This window comes from Coturnix japonica, chromosome 3 (assembly GCF_001577835.2).
Source record: "Coturnix japonica isolate 7356 chromosome 3, Coturnix japonica 2.1, whole genome shotgun sequence".
NCBI classification, from domain to species: domain Eukaryota; kingdom Metazoa; phylum Chordata; class Aves; order Galliformes; family Phasianidae; genus Coturnix; species Coturnix japonica.
The window spans coordinates 43,057,646-43,082,892 of record NC_029518.1 but is presented as its reverse complement, the minus strand read 5'-3'; the positions used below and the strand labels follow the sequence as shown (position 1 = coordinate 43,082,892).

The window sequence follows — 25,247 nt, the reverse complement described above, 5'->3', positions numbered from 1 at the left end:
AAAGCATTGCACGTATTCCAGAACAAGTAAACATACTATTAGAAAATAAAAACAAAGAAAAGTAAGAAGAAAGCAAATGCAAAATAACAGCATCTCACCTTTTGAGGAGGTGGTCCGTGGTCATCCAAATAAGTGGAATTTCCTACAAAAAGGAGTAGAAATAAACAAAAATCATCCAATGAAACTTCAGAACTTGCCAATGTATAAAGCCCATGCATCCCTAACCCATGGTTTCTGCGGTGTCAAATAATTAAATACCATCTGCTTTAAATTTTACTTCCAAAGAGAAAAAAAATAAATAAAAAAATCTGTTTTGGCTTGATTTGTGATAAAAGATTAGATGCACATTGTTATCTTAGCATAAAATTAAATGAGCCAAGGCAGTTTTAATGAAACAATCATGGCATTCAGTTACTCGCATGACAAAAACTGTCAGCTGCACCCTGGTACGCTTTAAGCTAGTGAATAAAGTTAACCTTAAAAAGATTTCTTAAATAATAAAATATCAAAGGCCTTCAACAGAGCTTGCTCTCATGAACTTCACAAGCATTCCCTTATCTTCATTCTAACAAGGGTTTTTCCAAACCTCCAAGCTACATTTTTGTTCCCGAATAGTACAGACTGAATGGGAGATGTATTCCAAAGTCATTGCATCAGCCTTTTCAAGATGCTCTTTAAATTCAGAAGAAAAGCTTCAGAACAAGAGCTCCTAAATTTTTAAAGCGTTCCCTTTTTAGCTAGCTACCATAAAAAGGGCAACAATCTCAGACTTTGTACCCGTTACTTACAAGTCTAAACTGATAAACAAGGGTGAGCTTTCCCAGTAGAGTACAAAACCTTGGGGCAGGCTGAGAAGTTCTCCTTAGGCCCTGCACCCCTTTCCTCTCAGTCATCCTCATACCAAAGGCATAAAACAATACCTCAGAACTAATGTTACATCAGTATGGACTATGGAGAATAACCTTTAACAGAGTCTACTAGATACTCAAACACCATAGTGAGGACTGCAAAAAGTCTGGCCCAACAGTGAGCATCTCGACTCTTAGAGTTGACTCTAGAGTCAACCAAATTCAGAGTAATGGTTTGAACTCCAGTCAGAACAACTTGCAAATCAAAAGAAGAGGATGGAAAATGCAGGAATTTCCTTATGTTCCCTTCTCCTGCAAGTTTTCTTTCACAGTCTCCTCAGGCCTTTAAGCTGGAGTTGATCTCAGCATCAGCAGTGTACCAGACCAAATCAATAGTCTGAATTCTTTTAGGTTTAACATGGTTTAAAATGAATGAAATGTTTTCAGTAATAAAAGTGAAACCATTCCCTTAGTAGAAATGGATGCCATAACTTTACTAAAAACACTAAAATAGTGCAATACACACAACTGTGGTGCTGTGTGGTGGGCACGCTCTGTGATCTGCCTGCCAGCTCCTTAACCCTAACAAATCCTGCACATGTTCTCAACAAACATCTTGTCATAGAATCAGGCTTGCTTCACCCTCTGGATGGCAAAAAACAGGGCCATGGTACTTGAGCATCAATATGTGCAAAAATATCCTGCACAATATCCACCATGCTCAGAACCTTCTGAAGAAAACCTGCAAGAAATAATCATTTCTAAAACAAGGATAGTCCATAAAAAGCATAAAGGCTTCTGAGTTGGGTATTTACAAATTTTATGAACTTTCAGAGCCACATTTTCATAGAATGTGTAACAGACTATGTCAGTTTAAAAACAGTAGAAAAACCAGCATGGTAGGTATTGCAACAATGAATAAACATCACGATAAAACCAATCTGTGAACAATTTCTACCAAAAAATGACAAAGAAGTACAAAAACGAAACTGGCACAGTAAAAATCAGGGACTTAGGAATGAATACCATAAACACTGGAACCACTGTTCATCAGTTGAAGTGTTTACTGCAAGTACATCAACACAGCAAGCTAACATAAGATGGAGAATATAACTATGCAGCTTTTACATGCTTTGGCACAGACAACAACTAGAACATTATACAAACACGTGTTTGACTTCAATAAGTGTCACAGCAAGAGAAAATGCTCTCTGTAGTGGATCTAGCACAGCACTAGAAGAGATCATCACTTTTCGTTACGAATTTAGCCCAGTGTCCTGAAACAACCTATTTAATGGAATTTAAGAGTTTTCTAAATTCCTTAAATAAAGCTTCAGATCTTGTCTGTCACCCAACAAGTTATTTCAACTTTTTTTTTCCACAGATAATTATTTATACCTTTAAAAACATCTTTTGTCTGCCTTATAATTTATTCTACCTTTCTTTAAGAGCACGATAAATCATTAGAAAGAACAAAGTAGAAAGAATATTCAACAATCAGACCAGTGGCATTATGTATTCCACAGACATGCTCAGCCACACAGTTGTGCTCACTGAGCACAGTTGTCTCCAGTCTCTCTCTCGATAGAAAAAATAAATAAATAAATAAAAATCAGCTCTATTACAGAACACTGTGAATATATGGAAGCAGCCCAATTTTCTCCATAATTTATTGTTTTTGCGGTTAAGTGAATCAGATGTATGCAAAATCTTTGGGGAAACCTTGTGGTTATGTTCCTTTTTTTCTTGGAATCACAGAAGAGTGGGGGATTTTGCTTGAAGCAAGCCAAGTTTAAACAGAGAAAGATGGTCATTTTCCAGGATTACGGACAAATACAACTGTGTACAGCTCATAACTACAGAATACAAGAGTAGTCCTGGGGAATAAAAAAATAAAAAGAACTGAACAGTAAGGGAAGGTAGTGGTAAATGGGTCTGCGTATGAACTGAAGATCCTTCAGTAGTAACTGAAACACAGTCACTTCATGGGAACAATTTAGATATCGTATAGAAAAAACTGTTCTGAGATTAAAGGAGATGAAGCCAACATGGAAAATGTGGCACTTCTATATTTTCCTGGAGCTGAGTTTTCCCTTGGTAGGGAAGGATCACAAGAAGCAGTGTAAGGGAACTGGGATGCAGCTACTGCCAAATCTATCATGTCTGCTGTAAATCCCAGTCTGTTCCCTTTACTTGATCGCTGCCTCCAATTTCTAGTAGCCAATGCATTCTTTATTGGCATACCATCCCATAGATTATCTGGGGTCTAATAGAACAAAGCAGTCTAACAGTCGTCTGATGAGTTTTCTGTGCTAGAAATGAGGGCTTTGAAGAATGGCTGTTCCATGCAGTACTCCTAATCATTAAGGACTGCACCTTCAAAATAAATAGAAGCGTCAATGACGACTCAGAAGAGGATTGGTTCTGCTCTGCTTCCAGCCAAAAGTTATTTAAACAAAAATCTGAAAATCCACCCCAGTCAACATTAGTTCAGACAAACAGTTGGTTCTCGAGTGTCAACTGTCAGTTTATACTACACTCACTATTTTCTTTCCACCATGAACAATTTCTCAGTACTGTAAAGACTGTGAAGGCTCCACCAGTAACAGCGTTAACTTGAACAGGATGCCCATGGATACCTAAACTAGCCAGAAGCAACAGACTTGAGGTGTCAGGGTGTTCTCAGACTTCTATAATTTATAGGTCTCTGTTTCTTTTTCTAAGGGAGCAGTGAACATCCTTAGAAATTTATAGATTTTACACATCTGAAATAATAAGACGTTATTATGAAATAATATAATAATATGTTATAATGATATGATAATATGTTATAATGAAATAATTATATGAAATAATAAGATGTTTTAAGTTATCATTTCAAGGATCCCTTCATGGATTAAAGGCAGGAAGGGGAACATGGACTACAACTATCAGTTTGGCAGAGTGAGGTTGCCCAGTTCAAATCTAATGCAAAAGGAAAACTGCTGAGGTCAGCAGAGCTGTAACAGTTTAAAGAGAGAACATTTTGACACAGGTGTGTAGAGATTAACACAATAAAACTCTACTGACCAGTCTGCCCTGGAATACAGAGTGATTTACTGCATTTTCTTCCATCACACATAAAAGGTCCTGTACCTACAAGTGGTTTCCTCAGCGTAAGACTAACAGGCTGGAAAATATTTCATTTGAAGTTGAAAAAACATACAGCAAGTATTATTTTTAATAAAAACATTCTGAAATGGATTTTTCTCTTTTCTTCCTTTCCTTCCAAAATAACTTGGTTATTTCTGATTTTTAACGTCATAAATACCTCCCCAAATAACCCCAAAGCTATGTATTAAATTCATTCTGTCTCACTGCATGCAATGAAAAACAGAAACTGAAAGATGACCAGAACACCTATTTGGTGTTACTTTCCAGTCACTGAACATAGGAAACTTCATTAATACAGTTCAGATTTGCTTACCTACAAGTTTTCTCTCTGTAATACAAAGAGAAGAGAAACTGGCACTCTCAAGAACAGCTTGTGAAGACAGAGGCTAAATCCTGCATATGTAATGTATATAAAAATACTTCTATTATATAGAGATGAAGGGTTTAAATAAGCATAGGTTCTAAAGCAATTTAGAATATACATCAGAGAAAGATTCTAAGGGAAATGAAATAATTTTATATGTATGTAAACACTGACTTTCTTTATACCTACCAGTCTGTCCAAATCTGCTACTGTTTATAAGCTTCTCTTTTCATGTATTCAGACTACAGTTCGCTTGTTTTATAGATCCATTTCTTTGGAATTTCATCATTTCTTTTCTTAGGAAAATTGTCCACACTGTTTGCATTTGTTACATTCAAACACATTGAACATATAACTTCAACAAATAGAAGAAAAAATTCAAAACTTTCTGTGGTTTAGTCCAAATAACAAACTGAAGTTCTGATATAACCACATCTATCATAATGGTGTCAACTACAACAAGCACTGTGATGAAAGTGTCACAGGCTCTGGTTTATCTGCAACATTCCTAATGCTCAAACTCGTTAGTCTATAATTGTCCAAGATACATTTTAATAAACATTTAGAAATGCTGGCCAGATGAAATGGAATCTGAATATTTCATAATGAAAGCTCTTGGCCAAAACTGCTCTCAGATAAGGAGAAAAGATCTTCCATCTTACAAACTCACACAGAACCAGGCAGTATGAAGTCAAGAAGTACATTTTTCTATTCTGAGCAACAAGATACATTCTTCCTATATACATGACAAGTAGCTGGGTATTTTGTGCTCAGTTTTTCTGGGAGACCCTTCTCAACCTGTGTGGGCAGTAGAGGTGCAGACAGGACAGGGGACAGCAGATGATGAGCACAGCCCTCCTCCTGTATAGAGGAGAGACTCCAGAAAGCACAACTGCTCTGCATTGAGTGGTTAAGCTTTGTTTCAACCTGCCTGCTACAGAAAGTTAACAAATCTTTCCACAGTGAGTGTATAGACCTGTGTTTCATTTTACTGTTTGTTTTGTCAATAAACTACTTTAACTACTGCTGAGGGTAGAAAGAAGAAAGAAAATGGAACCGAGTATGAAAAATAACCATAGCAGGTATTTTCCTGCACTTGAAGAACAGCCCTCTTTATTGAGACAGAGCAGAGAAAACCTAGTGACCAAAAAAAACCATGAGGCGCTATTAAGCCAAACTATTTCAATTTTACTTGAATGCATTTCTCCATGAGAACAAAGGCTGCTGTTTATCCCTGCTGCCAGGTAGCTCTTAGCTAAATGCACTTCAAAGCTCCATTAATCTATTCTTCATCTTCCTTCTGTTTTTCACCTGGTTCTCAAATTTTACTTGCTGATATCACACAACAAGTGAGTGCTGATTAAAATAAGGGGGTTTTCTTTTCAAAGAAGTTTTTTATCCTACCTTCCATCACAAAGTATGCCAGATATGTTGCAATGACTTGTATATCCTTAGTAAGATTCACCACAAGAAAAAGGCAGACTCAATTCTATAATTAAATACAAATCCACACTCCCTGGCCTCTTTTGGGGATTCCCTTCAACAAGCAGTCTCCTTAAGATACATAGTCAAGCAATATTTAAAGCTAGGTGACTGCAAAATTAGCTGTTCAAAGTTTAAGGGGCGAGCTGAGTAGAGCCAGCAGACTGACAGCTGAATTGCCACCTATTCAAACCACACAGGCAGAAACAGCGGCCCTGACTTTATTTCCTAACCTGCTAACATGAGGGTAACACTGGTAACTGTGCCAAATTGCTTTCGTTGAGTACCAACAGGATTCACATAACAGAAAATTCACAGAAAAGGAATGAGTAAAAATCTATTAGAAAGACAATACACTGAAAACAATCATCAAAACTTAACACTTAAACTGAAAGGGCAGAGCACAGAAAACTGCTGTTGTGAGTTTTGATGATGGGACTGGCCATGGCTGGGGATGGTTAGGAGCAGATGAGCAAGACACTACCATGTATCACTCTGCTGCTTCAGATCAAACAAATTAAAAGCAGCTCCTACTCTAGTCTTATTTTCTTTTTTTTCCTTTTTTCCATTTTTTTCTTACTCCAGTAAGCTTCCCCTGGGGCGTTGTTCTGGGGCCTATTGTTCAATACTTTATTTCATTACTTGAAAAATGCATTAGAAAGCAACGACATTCAATTTGATAGCAATACCAAATGAAGAGATTTGACACCTGCACAACCTTTGAGGCAGACAGAGTCCAAAAAAGACCAATTGCTCAACGAAATGTTCTGAGAACACCCTAGAGAATTCAGTAAATAGAAATGTTAAAAATTCCAACTCAGCAACATTTTCAAGAAAGCAGAATGGGAAACAATGGTGAAAGTGCAGAAAAGAGAGCAAGGAAATCCGATGGGAAGTGAATACCAATTTGCTTCCTTTGGGTTTCTTTGAGTACCCTGTGAAAAGTTTTCAAAAAGATCTTCCCATTCCAGCTGAATGTACAGTAATACTTTCACTAACTTGGCAAAACATCCATTTTGACTAAGCTACCTATGAAGACATTTTTTAAGGTTTAGCATTAGCCTATTTCCTCCTTTTCCAGAAAGCTGCATATGCGAAGACCATTTGTCCATATCAGATAAAATCTCCTTTCGCTACTGCCCTGCAGAATGCATGAGACAAAGAACCTTTGTTGGGCAGAAGATGCCGACAAGAGTCATGAAACTTACCCTCTTAATGCTCACACTCTCCCCTACACTAGAGTGTAGGGCATCAAACTGAGTGAACTCCCAGGCAGTCATCTAAAGTACTGCAATTCCACAGATAAAACTTGTTTTTAAAGACTGCCTACCAAAGCAATGACAATTTAAAGACAGGTACAATGGCCGGATACTGGACATAATGATGAAGCTTCAATAAAGACTCTGTCAAGTGCAAGGCCTCTTATTCTCATTTCACTCTGCCATTCAGACTGCAAGCTCCAGGGAATCTGTATCGACCAGACACCTTTTCAGATGACACCATTCTCAAGAGTTTCCTATTACATCAGCTCCAGACAGCAGCACTGGTCTTTTGCATATGTTTTTCCAGAGACAGGGATTTTATTTGCTTAGTTAAACTTAGGCTAACTTGCAAGCATTACTCCTGTTCATTGCATTTATGAAGGTATTTTCAGATACAGTCATATACCTCTCTCTATTCTTCCTGCATAAGCAACCTTGGAAATGAGCGAGTCAATGAATTTTAGAAAACATCTAGTTGGCAAGTCACCAGTTATCCAAAGAAGACTTCTATTACTGTTATTATTAATACACACTACACTGCAAATGCTGTCCAGAATGGATTGTTTGTTGGGCATTTGGTTGGAAGTTCCTCTCCCAGGAGGCACATCTCCGAGAAGCTGCTCAGGTCTGTGGTCTGACCCCAGCAGCACCTTCACAGCAGAGAAAAAAAACGAACACACTTCACAGACAGTTGATTACAGAAAGCTCTAAAGAACTACTCACGTTTTTATCATGGTAAAAGCACTCTGTGTAAGAAGAGCCTATCTTTGTGTTGCCTTCTCCTCTGAAGATAAAATGAATATATATATATATATATATATATATATATATAACAAGTTGTTTAACTATTATTAGTCCCCTTTCCTCAAAAAGCTTAGCAATCATTAAGCACTGAAGTAGCACTTCTTACCAGGGTCTGTTACAAGCTTATAACTGCAGTACAGAATGTGTAAGTAGACCAGATAAGAAACATAAGGAACATACTGTACTTACACAAGCTATTTCTTATGACACATTAATGTAAAGTTTTATTAATCTTTATTACAAAACATACTGAAATGTCAGATGGTTTTCTAGACTTCAATATGATTTAATATAAATATTTTCCGTTACTATAAATTCTTTGGCCAAACATCTCAATTTTCACACTATCCAGCTACTGGCTTCAGTTCATGAAGATTATTTTAACTCCTTTCTTCCTGACTTGTCATTGATGACGTACTTTTTTTTTAAGCAAGTAGACAAGTTTCATTCTCAGCAGAATTTCCCAAAATGGCACTATTTCTCTCGTGCTCTTGTACCTGCCCCAGAAATATTTACTCTTCCATACACAACACTAAACAACTGCTCCTAATGGCAAGGAATTCAACTCAGTGAAGACACTAAGAAGGTCTAAAACACCTTTTGACTCACTTGGATAACTGTTTGTTTATTTAGGACTGCTCTTGGTTGCTTTGACCACACTTATGAACTCTGAGATGCAAACATTCACTACTGGTAACAATTACCTGGGCATGCTCTTTCTTTTTATATCATTTTCCTGCGTTTTATTTAGCTTGGAGAACCACATCAGGATGTCACAGCTAAGACATGGTAGTTAATAGATCTCTAACTGCCACTCACCAGCCCCCCTGCAGACCAATGCTACTTATAAGAGACATCCCAAAATACACAAAAAACATCTGTGCTATGCAGACTATCACCATACAGCAGACATTATCTAAATTTAGCTTTTCAGTGTACACATTCATTAAAAGAAGCTTTTTACTATATTTATATATAGCTACGTGTATTGGCAGCAATCTATTTGTTTTGCATGAATGACTGGGAGACTCCTAAACAATAATGAAATTGTTCTATTTATTTATTACAAAAAAATTAAGGTAAGTAAATGATGAAAGCATCATTTACTCCTGAACAGTATAACTTAGAGATATTACTGTGTTTTATTATTAGGACAGGCACTGTCATTAGGACAGCTCATTCCCATTGAATGAGTTGAGATATACAGCAAAGAAACTGCAGCATACTGAAACTAACATTTAAATATCTGGAAAAAAACCAACACAAATCCTCATCCTTTATTCTGTATCAAAATTTACACTTCTCTGAATTGTTTATGTAAATGTAAAACACATAATGTATCTTCTCCCCTATTATGAAGTCTAGAGAGTTACATTTTTCCATGCATAAGATGTTTAAATATTAACTTGTATACAACTACAGTTCAGTGTACTCTTACGTTCTTATTCCTTAAGTGAAAACATCCCTAAAGGCAAGATCATTCCTGCCTCACCCATTAATTTTCTTACAGCTTCTTCTTTTGTCCTGTGGGATTTATATCCCTTTACAGCAGGGGTTCTGTAAGTACAGTAATTGTAAAGTTAAATGACTGCACTCCCCAGACAGCAACAAATTGCAGAACTTGCTTCCCCAGAGCAAGTTCCATTTAGCATGATGGGGGTCCTTACCCAGGAGACGTATAATGGAAATGTGTTCACAGAAGTACCACAGAAGCTCTGTCAAAACTTTTCCCATTTATTTTTGTATTATCTGCTCAAAGGTTTTGCTTTCTTTTAATGCTAAACTTTTAAAGTTAACAGAACAATATGCTGCAGAATCACAGAATGGCCTGGGTTGAACAGGACCATCATGATCATCTGGTTTCAACCCCCTGCTATGTGCAGGGTCACCAACCACCAGATCAGGCTGCCCAGAGCCACATCCAGCCTGGCCTTGAATGCCTCCAGGGATGGGGCATCCACAACTTCCTTGGGCAACCGGTTCCAGTGTGTCACCACCCTCTGAGTGAAAAACTTCCTTCTAATGTTTAACCTAAACCTCCCCGTCTCAGTTTAAAATCATTCCCCCTTGTCCTATCACTATCCACCCTTGTAAACAGCCATTTCCCCTCCTGTTTATATGCTCCCTTCAAGTACTGGAAGGCTACAATGAGGTCTCCCTGGAGCCTTCTCTTCTCCAAGCTAAACAAGCTTAGTTCCCTCAACCTTTCCTCACAGGAGAGGAGCTCCAGCCCTCCCTATGCTAAATAGCTTGTAAGAGTCCATTTTAAGAGGGTAGATGCTCAGAATTTTCTGAAGCCGTTACCTAAAAGCTAAGGAAGTTAGCATCTCCAAATGTAGAAAAACTGGTCTGCAGAGCAAACATGGACGGTACCTGCTGTACTGGTATTAGTCACTCATGGATAGTTTAACACTTTCGTGGATTGTTCAGACCTCTGATCCAAAGACAGAAGATATTGTTTGAGTAATATTGAACTCTGATTTAGGTGAATTCCCATGGGAAAAGAATTCTATTTCCAGTAATATCTAAAAGTCAGTATAATGCCAACACCAAAATTACTTCAATCTGAGTGTTTCCTTTACTTCTTCTGAGTGCGTTTGATTGCCTTGCCCCACTGCAGCAGCAGGTGTGCTCAGATTGCTGCCCTGCTATGAAAGAAACAACCTTTTGCCAATGGTTGTAGCAGATTGCTTCAGTGCTTTAGGCCTGACAAAGCTGTAGGCACTAGGACACGTGTCAGGACTTTGGGGTGTTATTTTCCTCTCTAGTCCACAAGTATTCACTCCAGATTTCCTACCATAAGTCATCATGTTCCAGGTCTCGATGTCCTTACGGGTCCACAACCAACAGCTCTCCTGCTATGGTCAGCCAGAGTGTCAGCTCCCCTACCTCCAAACAAAATACAGCTGTGAAAATACATCCTCTCAGCAGCTGTTGCAACTTCATACAAGCCATTTTAAAGGTCTCCACTGTTTTCTTCTTGTTTCCCACAGCAGTTTCCACTGTATTACATTATTTACCAATCAAGAGCTTTCCAGAACTTATTTTAGTCAAACACTAAGAAAGAATGTAATTCCCCTAACCACCTCCTCAAATATAGTACATTCCTTTTTTACTCATTTTTTAATTCTTTTGCCAGAGATGAGACTTCTGGCGCTGAAAATATAACTTGTTAAACTGATGAAGATTAGGAAATTGAGAATGGGAGGTAAATAAAGGGGGTAGAAATGTCAACAAAATGCTGTGGTATTGCAATTACCGATTTTTGTATTTCAAACTTGAGCAGTGTATTTACTCAGGCTGCAATGTGCATTCACAGCCAAGGCATCAGCAGCAAAATGTTTCGGATGACTCAGCTGGGCCCAGAGCGCCTGCTCCCATTCCAGGCAGTTTCCTTCTCTTTGCAATTACTTCCTTATAGTAAGACAAAAATGTGTTACCTCAAACATCTCTAACAAGAATCTTAAAGTCCGACTCAGTGCTTAAGAAGTCAGCTCTGAAGGGTTACTTAAGTACAGCAGTTACACAGCAAAGCCAGGAGAGCAACTAAGGCAATAAGTGTTACATCAGCAATGCTCACTGGTCTGAACCTTCGGATGAACATACTCACCAACTGTGCAATTAATTAAAGCACACCAAGTTTCCAATATCACCAAGAGTTTATTAATCATTTGTTTGATTCTATGATTTATGTACCTAGACTTTTTACTGTTTTGGGGATGTAAACAAGCACTGCATTCAGCTCTGGAAAAACCCTGGGATACACTCCCATTTTAGTTCTTGGAAACATAAAGGAAAAGGCATAAATACAGTGCTTTCAGCTGGAAAATGCGGTGAGTGAACACAAATAGGATTTTGCACAGGCAGCCATACAAGGCTCATATAAAACTATGGGATTTTACAGCAGGCTCAAAAAGACTTGAACTCCCACATTGCACCCTGGGTGGAAAGTAGGGATGTTGGGTTTCTTTTGTTGGATTTTTAAAATAAACAGCCTGGTACATGGATCACAGGAAACAGGGTATGCATATACCAAAAATAAAACCAAAAAGCCTGCATAGCCTAGAAAGCATTCTGTCTAAAGCTCGACAGCAGAACTGGGAAGGACAGCGCTGTACTCCTCAGTCTTTTTGGTTATTTCTCTCCTGACCTCCTCCCTGATGCACTAATCTAGAAGGCTACCATTATCATAATGAAATCACAAATCATCTACCTATACATGGACAGAACAGTTGCTTCACACTAGATTCCTCCTCTCGTTATTAGGTTACTGTACTTGTGCTGGGAGTAATGCCAACCAGCCCAACATACCCTCCTCTGCCACCACCACAGCAGTAAAAGATCTCAGAATCTTTTGCTTGCTTCCAGCACTCAAATTATAGATTTGACGATATCCTCCGCTTTCATACCCTAGTTAAGCAACAGGATACATTTTTACCATGTATTCTCATGGCACTCACTGAATGTTTAGTCAAACTTTTAAGTACCACGACTGAAAGCTATTAACAAACAGAAGTCATCCCTTATGAATACCCTGGGAGAAGGAAAAACAAACAGAAACAAGGATATTACACCTCGTCACTGACATTGCAAAATCTCAGTCATACGCTGCAGCTTCCTGGGTTACTCAGGCAGCATGGCTGCTGCAGGCACACAGATACATACATGGTGAAGCCCGGAGCCCATACAAAATGTCACCCTTACTTCAGGGAGCTGAGTTAGGTCTTCGGGCCTCGTCTAGCACCACTGCTGAACCTGAGATTGCTACCAGCAAGCAGCTGGACTGCTTGTTTTAAGTTAAATATTCACAGTGCCTGAAGACAGCTTTCACAGTTGCTGGGAATCATGACCCTTGATTTATATGGCTTATGATTAGACATGATGATTTTTAAGGTCTTTTCATACCTGAAAATTTCTTTGATTCTATACCATAAAAAACATTCAAAGTTACAGCAGGAGTGAACAAAGAGTAAGGACAGTACAGATGAGTACCAAATGTAGGGCAAAGCATTAGTAGGCCAAACAGTTGTTAAGGAGTTTATGGATTTATAAATTATAAATTACCAGACAGACAAGGAATGCTTCCCAAATCATGTATGCACCCCTAGGTGTAGAAGTGCTTCTGAACACACACAAAAAAAGCAACACTGAAAGCTGAAGAGCTTTCCTGTTTTTGAACTACTCAATGTGATATTGGTAGGACCAACAACAGCTCTGCACAGCTTGAACAGGACAGCAGTATCAGAAGTAACTAGAGTAGGTCGGGAAATGTGATCTCATAGTATAGATGAAGTCTAGGAATAATTTACTCATTCAAAGATCGCAAAGGGGAAAGTAGTTCTGGTCCTCCAAGCCACTCACCCGTAATCCCAGAGGAGCTAAGGTTTCTGCTAAAATGATTACAGAGGAAAAGGCATTTTATAGTTTCAAAACTTGTTTTCAGCACAGAAATATATGAAGGCAGTTCACACTTTTCAGGAAACTCATAAAGGCAGTGCAGAAATGTCAGAAACCTCATTTCAACGTTTTTGGTGATTAGAAATTTATGCCATTACACATGGAAGAATATCATCATCTCCAACATAACACTGTTTTCATGCAACTGAAATTATAGTCTTTTTTTGTTTCATTGCAATCTAGTATACAACCTGTTTTTGACTTGACTTTTGTTTTTAGTGTGGTAGTTAGTGCTAAGAACACTGTGTGATTTTGGGCTATTTTTTTTTCCCTCAAAAACACCAGTTCCACATTTTTCCATTACTGACTTGCTACAGCCAACCTGATTATTCTAGATTGTTCTGAAACACATCCCTGCCCTTACCATCTTTCACAATATCTCAGCTTCAGAATCACCTGCAAATACAATCAAGATATTAACTCTGCACTTTCTAAGCATTAATGCAGACATTAAACAAAACCAGAGCACTGATCCTTAATAGACACCTTTCCTTAGCATGTGCTGAAGCTGTTGCTGCTTAATGATGCATTGTAAGTATTAAGATCACTGCTATTAATCTCATCAATTAAGAACATAAATACTAATGGAGACCGTAGTTGAAATGAGGTAAATAACATTTCATTCTAGATAGTATGATCAGTGTTCAGTTTATAACTATGGTGCTGCGCACTAGCACAACTTCAATGATACAAACACACATTCAGCTACCAGTAGCACCCTTAGCATCAAAAGAGACACCCACAACCAATGCATGGCCACGCGCTGCCTCCTGCATGCCTGCCCTGAGGTGAGCCTGGATGTCAGCTGCAGCTGCCAGGTCTGAGTGGCATCTCTGCTACCTCCACCATTCAGCATGAAACCAAACTGCACATGGAGCCAGCTCAGCCTGCCCCACCATCCTCCGTATCTTCTCCCACTTAATGACATAGCAGCAAGCATGCAGCCCTAATTCCAAACTCTAAAAACTTGATAGAAAGTTAATAAAAACTACTGAGACTTACTGGAAATGTACATATGGTAATGGTTCTGATACAAAATACTTCAATGCTGCCAGCCCTGACACCAGGACATTATTAAAATTGAATTAGCTTATGATTGAATCATCAACTACACCTTCAAATGCTCCAGAACAACAACGTGGCATGTGCAAAATTATTCACTGGGGAACAGTCCTTTACCGTGTTCTGTCCTGAGCCAAAATCATGCTACTTGGAAATAGGGCCTGCGATAAGCTGGTTACTTTTGAGACTTCTGTCTAAGGAATTAAAGCTGTTCCTATATATATATATATACATACATATACATACATACATATATATACATATATTTTTTCTCCAATTAAAACAGATTAACAATGCTATGCAAGGCTAGCTCTTTCACTACACTCCATGATATGTTTACATTCCCTGTAGTGGAGTTGCCATCCCAAGAGGTATTTAAGAGATGTGGATGCGACTTAGTGGTGGACTTAGTAAGGTTAGGCAGTGGATGCACTTGATGATCTTATAGGTCTTGTCCAATCTAAATCATTCCATGATACTTGCTGCTAGGACACATCAAGTTATGCATGTGATTAGAGAGCATTGGAAAGCATGCAATCCACTGGGACAGTAGCTGCTATAGTCACACAGCAGAAAACAAAACCACGTGCATAAATTCACTTCCTGGCAGGTCTGAGAAAGAGGTAAACTGTCCACTGTCCACCCTAGAAGTGGGTAAAATCCACTTTGGTCACATTTCCTCCGAAGTACAATAGGGATGCCAGGAAAACCAGAACATAAACTTGAGTCCTGGGAGTTTGTCTTTGTCCCACTACCATAATTTGTAATAGGGCTTCTTCAGTTGTATGATTTACTCCATGAACCAGCAGAGAGCTGCTGCCCACCCACAAGGCAGAGATAAGTACCCTGCCTGAACCATAGCTGATCTCATTTGTGCATCTAAAGCTTTCAGAAGTCTGACTGGATTTTTTTCCAGTTGGTGTCCAGAAAACAAGGAGGACTCAGTCCGTGACCACCTGCAGCCATTTTGACTGCTCCTGTCCCCTTCCTCCTCCTACCCCACTATTTTCCACCTCATGCATAACCAATAGCACTCGATGATGCTGAGGGCAGCCTGCCTCCCTGATACAACACAGAAGCACGTGGCAGTACTACAACTTTCTGCGTGTAAACCTATTCACTTTTATTCACCTTGTTCACCCTTGCCAAACCATTATTTTCACAATGTGGTATCATTTCATAGACTCACATAACAGCTTGGAAAGGGACCTCAAAGCCTACCCAGCTCCAACCGCCTGCTGCTGGCAGGGCTGCCCCAGGCCTCATCCAACCTGACCCTGAACACCTTCAGAGATGGGGCATCCACAGCCTCTCTGGGCAGCCTGTGCCAGCATCTCACCTCCCTCTGAGTGAACAATTTCTGCTTAATATCTAACCCAGACCTCCCCTCTTTTAGTTTAAAGACATTGCCCCTCATCCTGTCACTATCTGTGTGTGTAAATAGTCCATCTCCTGCCTGTTTATACGCTCCCTTCAAGTGCTGGAAGGCTGCAATGAGGTTTCCCTGGAGCCTTTTCTTCTCCAAGCTAAACAAGCCCAACTCCCTCAACCTGAATTATTACAAATGGTATTATTTTCTGCAATCTGAAGTCTGCAGAATGTGTGAACAACTTCCAATATTTTCCTTCAAAAATTTTATGATCTACAAAGACTTGTAAAAGCAGTGAACATTTATTCTGAAACAGATTTTCAAGCTAGACATGGAAATTGCAGCTGGAAACACCACCTGTTTTGTTGGTTGTCTTTTTTTTAGCTGAGCAGGAAAAAAAAGGGGAAAAAAATGGAAAGCAAGACAAGACAGACAAAAGCAGGAAACTGTGCTATCCAGAGGGTTTTCAGTACATGTGAAAAAACAACAACAAAACCAAAGTAATTATATAGAAAGAAAGAAAAGAAATTGAAATAAAAACCCAACTTTTCTGTTGAACCATAGAGTAGCCTATTTTTGTGCTTGATTGGATGGCCTCCAAGTGAGACATCTGAATTCAATTAACAGAAGTTTTGTTTTGGGGCTTGCATTTTTGTTTTGCTTTTTTAAGTACTGAAAATTTAACTATGTGAACTCTTTTTTGTTGAATGACAAGATCACAGGACAGCTGAAGCACAGTCCAAGTCTTTTACAGCTCCATTGCAAAAACAGTTTGCAAAAGAAAGATGGAAAATGATCACATTGAAACCGTGCAGTGATATGTGCCACAGCCACACTGTTGCTAATTCGTATATTCTGTATTTCAGAAGTAGTTTTTGAGCATACAGCTGACCTGCTAATTTATTCCCAGGTGTCTCATAATTACTTTTGTTCTTCAGAAAAAAGCCAGATTAGGGTTCAATTTGTTTCAGGTAGTATAATGACCACTCAGATGAGTCAGTAAACATGAAAAATGTATGTAATTAAGAGTTTTGTTTTGCTTAGTATTTCCAGATATCATTTCACAATTGATATGCAGAGATCAATACACAGAAAGTCCTGATGCAATAACATAAAAATACTCAGTGGCTTCTTTCTGCTGTCATTCATGAGAATCTGGACTTACCTGTAAGCATAGCCCTAGCATTAACATTCCAATTTTTGTTTGGAGCATGTCTCATATGCAACCTATAGTCTGGAGCCAACCTGCAAGAGGTTTCCTCCACCTTCTTTGACAAGGTGTGAGTGTTTGCTCAAACTTCCCCTCCAAAACCTGCCACAACCCCAAGCACTGATCATCATTGCTCATCCAAGACGCCCGAGATGGAGAATTGATGTTTCAATACACTGGGGAGCTGAGTGGTGCACCACAGCTGCGAGAACATGCATGGGAAGGTGTGAAACCCAGAACACCCACAAAAAACCACAGCAGTATTGCAAACAACACACGGGAAGATTACCGAATACTCTTGCTAAGACACATTAAAATGGAAACATGATGGATAGAAGCAGTTCATGTATGAGACTCCAGATGCTGATACAGTCAAGCAATTCAAAATAGATAAACTACTTGCTTTGGGTATTTTAAGACACTGATCTGTTTAATAAGAGATAACAACAGATTCTTCCGTAAGTTTCTTTGTAGGAGGCTACCCTGGCTGATGGCTGCTATGCAGTAAACACTGCTATCATAAAATCCTTCTCCTGTTCCACAGGCTGTACACACAGAGGTGTCTCAGGTTGTTGTGCCTTTCACAGGAGACACAAGGATTTTTTTCTCAAAAGAAAACATTTTCTTTCTCCTTCCTAAAGGCTAACAAAAATGGACCAAGCAGTCTGTTTGCAGCTGATCCACCTCCCCTTCCAGAAATACTTGTTCAAAAACAAGAGCTGAGACAAAAGTTCAGAATTCAGCAAGAGCAACAGGCCTTCCAGAACTGTCCATGTGAATAGTTTCCTTTGAACAGCTTGAGTCCATTAACTTCTTTTGTTTCTCCACACTGTCCAATAAAAGTAACTGAAGCGAGCCCCATTTGTAATATGCCACATTTAAACGTAGGCACTTATGCCTCTTCCCTCCAGATTTATAGAGATACTTTTCCTCTGACTAATAAACTGGTCAGCCTGTTAGATTAGGAATAATAGGCAGTGTTATTAGAAGGGTGGGGATGTGCATCTTGTGACTCTTTGAGGTTGCAAATACACCATCAAATCCACAATGAAGCACTTAAACTACACAACAATATAACAATGGTTAGCCATGGTAAGCCCAACCCTGATTTTAAGGCATTCTTTCATTTCTCCAACAAAGAGATTTTAAAACTGAGAAACGTCTTCATGCTTTCTCTAAGCTCAGCATGCACATTGGAATCAGAGTGTCAAACCTGGTTCTACAAAACATAATCACCTTCAGATAGAATTGGGGAAGGCACACTCTGGCATTTGTTTTGGAGAGTCTCTATGAGATGCAACCAACATCTCTAAATTTATAAAATAATTTCCATGGCTCATGTCTCAGAGTTTCACATAATAAAAGCACTTCTTTCCAAATTGTTACCTACCACACCTGACTAAACAGCATGCACATAAGAATGTTTGTTTTTCTAAAACCACTCCGTATAAAATTAGCTTGCTAAGTGACATTCTGGTGGTAATCCCAGGCAAATGCATTTTCCTGGTTTATTTTAGAACTTGCAGCACACACAGGTAACACTGAGTATGCGCATGTTACTCCTGATGTGTAACAGGCTAAGACCAACTGAGGAAGAGCAAATGGAATTGTCCTGTTATCACAGAGGGCTAATCTGCTTTTCCCGCAATTTTATACTAAGGAAAGAATTATCACTCAACAGTTTGAGTCCAGTTGTTCAAAAAATTACAATTAGTGGTAGAATCATAGAATAGCCTGTGTTGGAATGACCCTCAAAGATCACCTAGTTCTAGTACAAAAGGTTCGTCTATCGTTACAGGAGAAAACTGACTGCCATCCATGTGAATGAAGGCCAGACTTTGTAAGACCAACACAGAAACATGTGATAATACTGGCATTGATATTTGGCACCTGTTTAAAATTGTTTGGAATGACAAAACGTTTCAAGGAGGTATATAATCTGGACAACTGCTCCTAAGCTACAAAACATTCATGCACTTTTGCTTTTGTTTTCCAGCTTTACCCACAAAGGAGGTCAAACTCCAAATTCAACCTGATGCTAACCTCTTGCTGTGCTCTATGAAAAGACCAACACACTGCTCCAAGAAAAGCACAAGCATCAAAGCCTTCTCTTTTCACATCTGAGAATTTCCCAGGAGTAGCGATGATAGTTCAATTGATTCTTGGCTCTGCTTCTCAGATGGGTCCTCTGCATTGCTGCTGTCAGTGCGACACCTGGCTCACTGACAGACTCAAAGGCAGCCTTGGCTGCTGGCTGTGCTCCACAGCACCTCTGCCAGTCTCCCTGGCTCTCACTGCCATCTCCCAGCTTGCTTCTTCTTTGCTGACACCTGCAAAATGCAACCGGCTCTACTGGGCTCTGTCTCAGTGAAGCATCATCTTCTGCCTTCATCCTAGCACCCTCTGAGGTCATATTTTGCCTGCAACCTTTCTTTCTCCTTTGCTGTCAAAAGGGATAATGAACTTCAAGGCAGATCATGCGGGAAAAAACAAAACAAAAACCAAACTAACAACAACAACAAAAAAAAAAACCACCATGAGAAATAATTCTTGTTGCAGATATTTGCTTAGTGAAATTAAAATTCTCATGCTGTATTTGGACAGTTCAAGGGGAACTTGTTTTCACTATAACTTCATAGTTCTGCTGGTGACTGAAAGTTTGCTAGGGCCCATGAGCACTCCTCTGTCTTTGGCTTGCGCACATGCTACTTGTTCAAGGCTGTGTCACGAGTAAGCTATTAGCCACAGTTGTTTAAAAACACCAAGCACCGCAGCACTTGTATTTTGCAAAGGGACAAATATCCAGCTCAAACACAAAATGTTTAACCCTTGGGCAAAGTATGTAAAATGAGCAAGCACAGAGGAAAAAAAAAAAAAAAAAAAAAAGCTGCATAAAGATCAGATTCCTTTCCTGGAGAAAAGAATTTCCCTTCTCTCCCCTCCCAGATGCCAGAAGAAATTATTCTCATATCATGGTTCTGTACAACAGGTTAGAGAATGTCAGAAAATTATAGAATGGCTTGGGTTGGAAGGAACCCCAAGGATCATCAAGTTCCAACCCCCCGCCACAGGCAGGGTTGCCAGCCGCTACATCAAGTACTAGATCAGATTTCCCAGGAACCCATCCAACCTGGCCTTAAACACCTCCAGGGATGGGGCATCCACAGCCTCTCTGGTCACTCCTCAATTGCTGCCCAACTCTCTCTCCCCAGCAATGGAATATTTAGAGTACTTAAAGAGAGCCTGCCCGCCTTTGGGTAGACCTGCACCACTGAAGACAGAACCAAAGCAGTTGATACTGCTCAAAACAGCCCAAACCCACTGGTTGCAAAGACTGTTGCAACCAGTTTTATTTCAAAATTAAAGTACTGTGATGAGCTTGTAAAAAAATTACTTATTTTTGAAGTGCTGAGTATTTCAACCCTAGCATTTGCCAAAGAAATCAGCAGAACATTTCCTTTTCTTTTTCATGAACAACATATCTGAGTCCCTGCCACAAGAAATGTTTTTGTCCTACATTTTTGATAACCTCCCAGAACATTTTCTCCTCCCTTAATTAAAAAACGTGGCATCTTTCCATAGCTTCAATACAAGCAGCACAGGAAAGAGAGAATGTTTCTCTCAATATAACTTTCACAGAACTTGCTAATGACACTGACCTTACTGTAGACAGATTTTCTGTAACAGGATTTTCTCCTTAAACCTCTAGCAGGTATTCCCAAATGTCTGTGAATTACGCAATTATTATTGTTATTTTCAGTACAAATTTATCTGATTTCAGCTTCCAGCTACAACTTCCTGTTATGACTTTCTCATGTACTGTAATTTCTTCGGTATTTTCTCCCGGCAAAGTTATTTGACCACTCTAATCAAGTTACGGCCTTCTTTATGCTAAACTAATACTTAATGAGTTCTAGGTTTCATATTGCAAGGTATTCTTTCCCTGAACTCAAATCAATTTATCATGGTTGTTTTTCTTCTAGTACTGCCTCCAATTTGTTGTGGGCTTTTTTTCCTTCAAAAAAATGTGATTACTGAAAGTGATATTATGCCATGGAGATAAATGTCTTCCAACTCTTTGCTTAGATGCATAAGGAGTAAATTATTCCTTTTTACCATAGCTCCAGCCAGAAGTATCTGTTGAAACAGTGGAGAAAGAAAAAGTATATATACAACAAGCTTAACTTTGAATAATGACATACACAATTGGGTAATTTTACATACATAAGTATTGGGGGTTATAAATCTGGATAGCACAAACATACTACTACTGATGTAGCTACTACCGCTTGGGATGAAACTGAAATAGATTAAAATAAACAAAATATTGGTGTATCCTTGCAAGAGTGAAAGAATTTCTCAGATTTTAACAAGCTAAGCCAAGTCTTACTCCTTAAATGACTAAACTCGATTGCAGCAGCACTAATAGATAAGAAAAGCCAAACTGGTTAGTGCCACTCACTAAACAGAGTTTACAAGTACTACTTGTCCAATCCATTTTCAGGATTGGTCTTTAAAAATCCTTTCTTTGGCTTACAGACTGCAACTACTTTCCAGTTTGTCAGAGACTATTTTGCATCAAATACTGTAGTCAAGAATACAACAGGTTCCAGCTGACTCTAATGAAGCACCAGCATCACATCTCTGGCAAGTTAATAGTAGTAAGATTTACAGCTGCTATTTCATCAACTGCTATCTCAGGTTAGTCACTGCTGTTAAAAGTTTCTGAAGTGAAGCAGCATATCTACACTGAAAAAGAAAAAAAGAAGCCTACAGCAGCAGAAGTCAAAGTGAGACTGCCAACAAAATCCATCATCATCTTTGGTCATCATACAGACATCATGTTTTGAATTCCTGTTACAGGAGGACCAGTAATGTCTTTCTCCTTCATATACATATAAATATTTTTCCTGAAGAATTTCTCTTCAAAGTCTTTGAAAAGTCTCCCATTCTTACAGAGGAAATGTTTCCTCAGACGTAGCCAAAAATGACAAAACGTTTAAACTCAAAAAACTTTGTTACATTTAAACTTTTTGATTTCTATGTAGACTTCTTTCAGTCGTGAGTAGAAGCAATTTCCCAAGTTACCACAGTGCCTTAGACAGCCTGTATGTACACAGACACTTCCTTGCCTTCACCTCAACTTTAGATTTAAAATGAGGTTAAAATAAAACAAAATAAAATGCTCAGCATCTACCTTCTCAAAACAAACAACAAAGACAACGCACAGAGAACTTTAAGAAGCTTCTCAGCTCATTTGGTTCCCCTTTTGTATTCTAGCTACCACAGATCTGATATTTTGAATTATCCTTAAAGAAAACTCAAGTAAATTTGAATTAACAATTTCAAATCTACATCTCTCCAAACATCAGCATATGCCTCTGCAAGCGCCAGTTCTTTTCTCGCTGATCTGTTGGCACAGCTTTAAATCATGAAATTCTGCTAGAACCAGAAACAAGAACAACATTTATTTCCAAAGGTCTGCATTCCTTTTTCATTAGAAGTCCTTTCTTCAAAACAGCATTTCTTTGCTGCATTTGTTGAACCACCCTCATGCTGACAAGCTCCTCTCATAACAAATGACAAACTCCATTAGAACTGGCCATAAAGCTGACAAAAAGCAAAAAAATCACTTAATTGCTTTCGTTTCTAAATTTCACCAAAATATGCACTGATGACAATAATGAAAGCTTGCAACTGTAGACACCTTCGCTCCACACAGAGGGTGATGTGTGACATAGCAGAGCTGCACCTGGAAACAAGCAGTGTACCACATGGATGTCACTAGCACATGGACTAGCATGCTACCCAGAGGCAGAATGCAGCAGGGTGTGCCACGGTGCTGGTGCCACCACATTGTTCAGAAACACAAACACACTGCCCTGGCTCTGCCTGTGGGGAACATGTGCCCTCGCCAGAATGCTTCACACTGGCACAGACACCTCCGCACCCACTGTGATTTCACAGCACTGCAGATGAGGCCTTGTGCATTCACAGAGGCCTTAATGAAACAGCGGCAGGAGGCAGCCATGCCCTTCAGCCTGTTCCAACAGTCCCAGAGTAGTAGCCTCTGTGGGCATACAGTTGCCCACAGGTTGGCATTCACCTGTTATTATATATAACCCAGGTTGGCATTCACCTGTTATTGCAAGGTCTAATTTCCAGTTGCTTAGAAACTAAAAAAATCTTAGGCCATTTTGACCAGTATTTTCTAAATCATGCATTCATCTCATGCTGGAGGTTTTCAGGAAGCAACACTTGATATGTGCAAAAATTAAGCCTTCTCTTACAAAATATGTAAACAATAGCAATTAAAGACTATCTGAATGTGCTTATGTACTGCTGGCAGTTCTTCAAGTTGAGGTAAATCACAATAAATCTTACTGATACATATGCACGCTCATGAGAGCAAGCTATGAAATACTGTTCAGCATTGTACCCTGCTGATCCTGTGAATAATATTAGGGGGTTACCTACAAGACGTAGAGCAAATAAAATAGGACCACTGAGATATCAGAAGAATATTGAGCACGGCTCCAGAGCTAATAAGAGATAATGCCCTCACAAACTCATCACCTCAGTTAGCCTTCCGACTCTCCCCCCACCCCATACAGAATTTTTTTGTTTTCCAGTTGAAACCATTAACTAGTAAAACAACCAACTTTAGCTCTCTTCCTTTAATACTTAGTTTCATCAGCCCTTCGGTAGAAATGCAACTTATTTTCATCTCTTCAAACCAGAATGGTCACAATTCCCCCAAACAGGACAAAAGAATCATTTATCCATAAACAGGTGGCTTCTAGCTGACAGAAACACTCAGTAGAGCACGTTGGATTTCACCCCTTTCCTGTAGGATCAGAGTCCAGAGTGACAGACATATCCAGCTCTGTCATGCTGCAGCATTTATCTGCCCATACCAATGATGGCAGCACTCACAGGTCCATCAGCCCTGAAGGCAGCAAGAGCACAAGTGCTGCAGAAAACTCTTAGGAGTTTCCAGACAAGAAACATGAGAAAGACATGGTGAAAAACATCAAAAGACTCAGCTTGTCTTTACTTGCAAAGACATCATTCATTTTTCTTTCCGAGACATTCTAAATTGAAAAAGGAAAAATAAAGTTCAAAAGGTCATTTCTTTCACAACTTCAAACGATCATTTTTCCTTTTTTCTTCTTGCTTATATGAGAAGGAATGCACTGATTCAGGACAACTGTGAAGGCTTCTTTTTCTTCTCTAACTCTAACATTAATATCGACCATCTCCTTTTCCATCTATCCAAAAGAATGTGTCTGTTTTATAACTACTCCCAGCCATTTCCAATTGTTAAAAACACTCATGTACTTTCCAAGTGCCTACACCTCTAGAGGAGCTGTGGCCGTGAGATATCCAGAGCCCCAGCCCTCAACATAATCTTGTCAATATGAGCAAATTTACTTCAGTACATAGAGTGTGTAGGCAGACATCATGAGATATATGTCCACTAAGAAGTCAAGAAATTAAGAAGATGCAGAGCTCTTCTAAAGCAATTCCCTCCCACAGGACAGCAGCTCACTCTCTGAGAAAGCCTCCCACTACAAAACATACCCTATAGGCCTAGGTGTAAGGGGGGAAGGTGCATGTTCACACCCCCTGAGGGGACCTATGGCTGCCACCAGCATCAAGTTCTGTGCTATTCGATCTTCTTGCATCTCCTCCTGCATCTGTGTGAGCTCTCTCCTACAGCAGCCAATCCAACAGCCCTCCCCACATTCTCTGAGTAAAAAAGTTGGACAGCACTGTTATTGAAATAAGTACTACCTAAATAAAGGATTCTATTTTTTTTTCTTCCTAGGAGGCATTTAACTGATACAGTATATTTTATTATTATGCAACCCCTATGTTTTAGGCAAATTATTCTAATTCACAACAAGAGCTTATGCATGAAATCCCACAGCTTGCAGATTCTAGCATGCAGCACCGTTTAGTTCCTCTTTTGTTGCTATTGTAACACCATTACTTAATCACCCAACTATGAAAAGCCCAACATATGCCTCTCATCTTTTTGTGTATCTTCAACCCCTTTTGACCTACTTCACAAGCAACTGCAATGAGCACGCTCATCACAAGAAAGCTTTCTGCTGGCTTCATACATAGAAGCAGTAATCGATTCCAGAGAAAAAACAGCAAAGGTAACCAACTACACACAAAGTCTATGCATTCTCTGGACTAAATTCAACCACTTGAAACAAATTCAGCT

The 25,247-nt window shown here is 39.2% G+C and overlaps 1 protein-coding gene across 4 annotated transcripts in view; it reads right to left on the bottom strand.

Annotated features, from left to right (window-relative positions):
• The window catches only part of UST (uronyl 2-sulfotransferase), a 151,553-nt gene that overhangs the window by 96,228 nt on the left and 30,078 nt on the right, over positions 1-25,247 (bottom strand). For all 4 annotated transcript variants that reach the window (XM_015858145.2, XM_015858142.2, XM_015858143.2 and 1 more), the window contains exon 2: positions 99-142. In XM_015858145.2, coding sequence (XP_015713631.1) covers positions 99-142 — 44 coding nt within the window. The remainder of the gene's footprint in view (positions 1-98; positions 143-25,247) is intronic.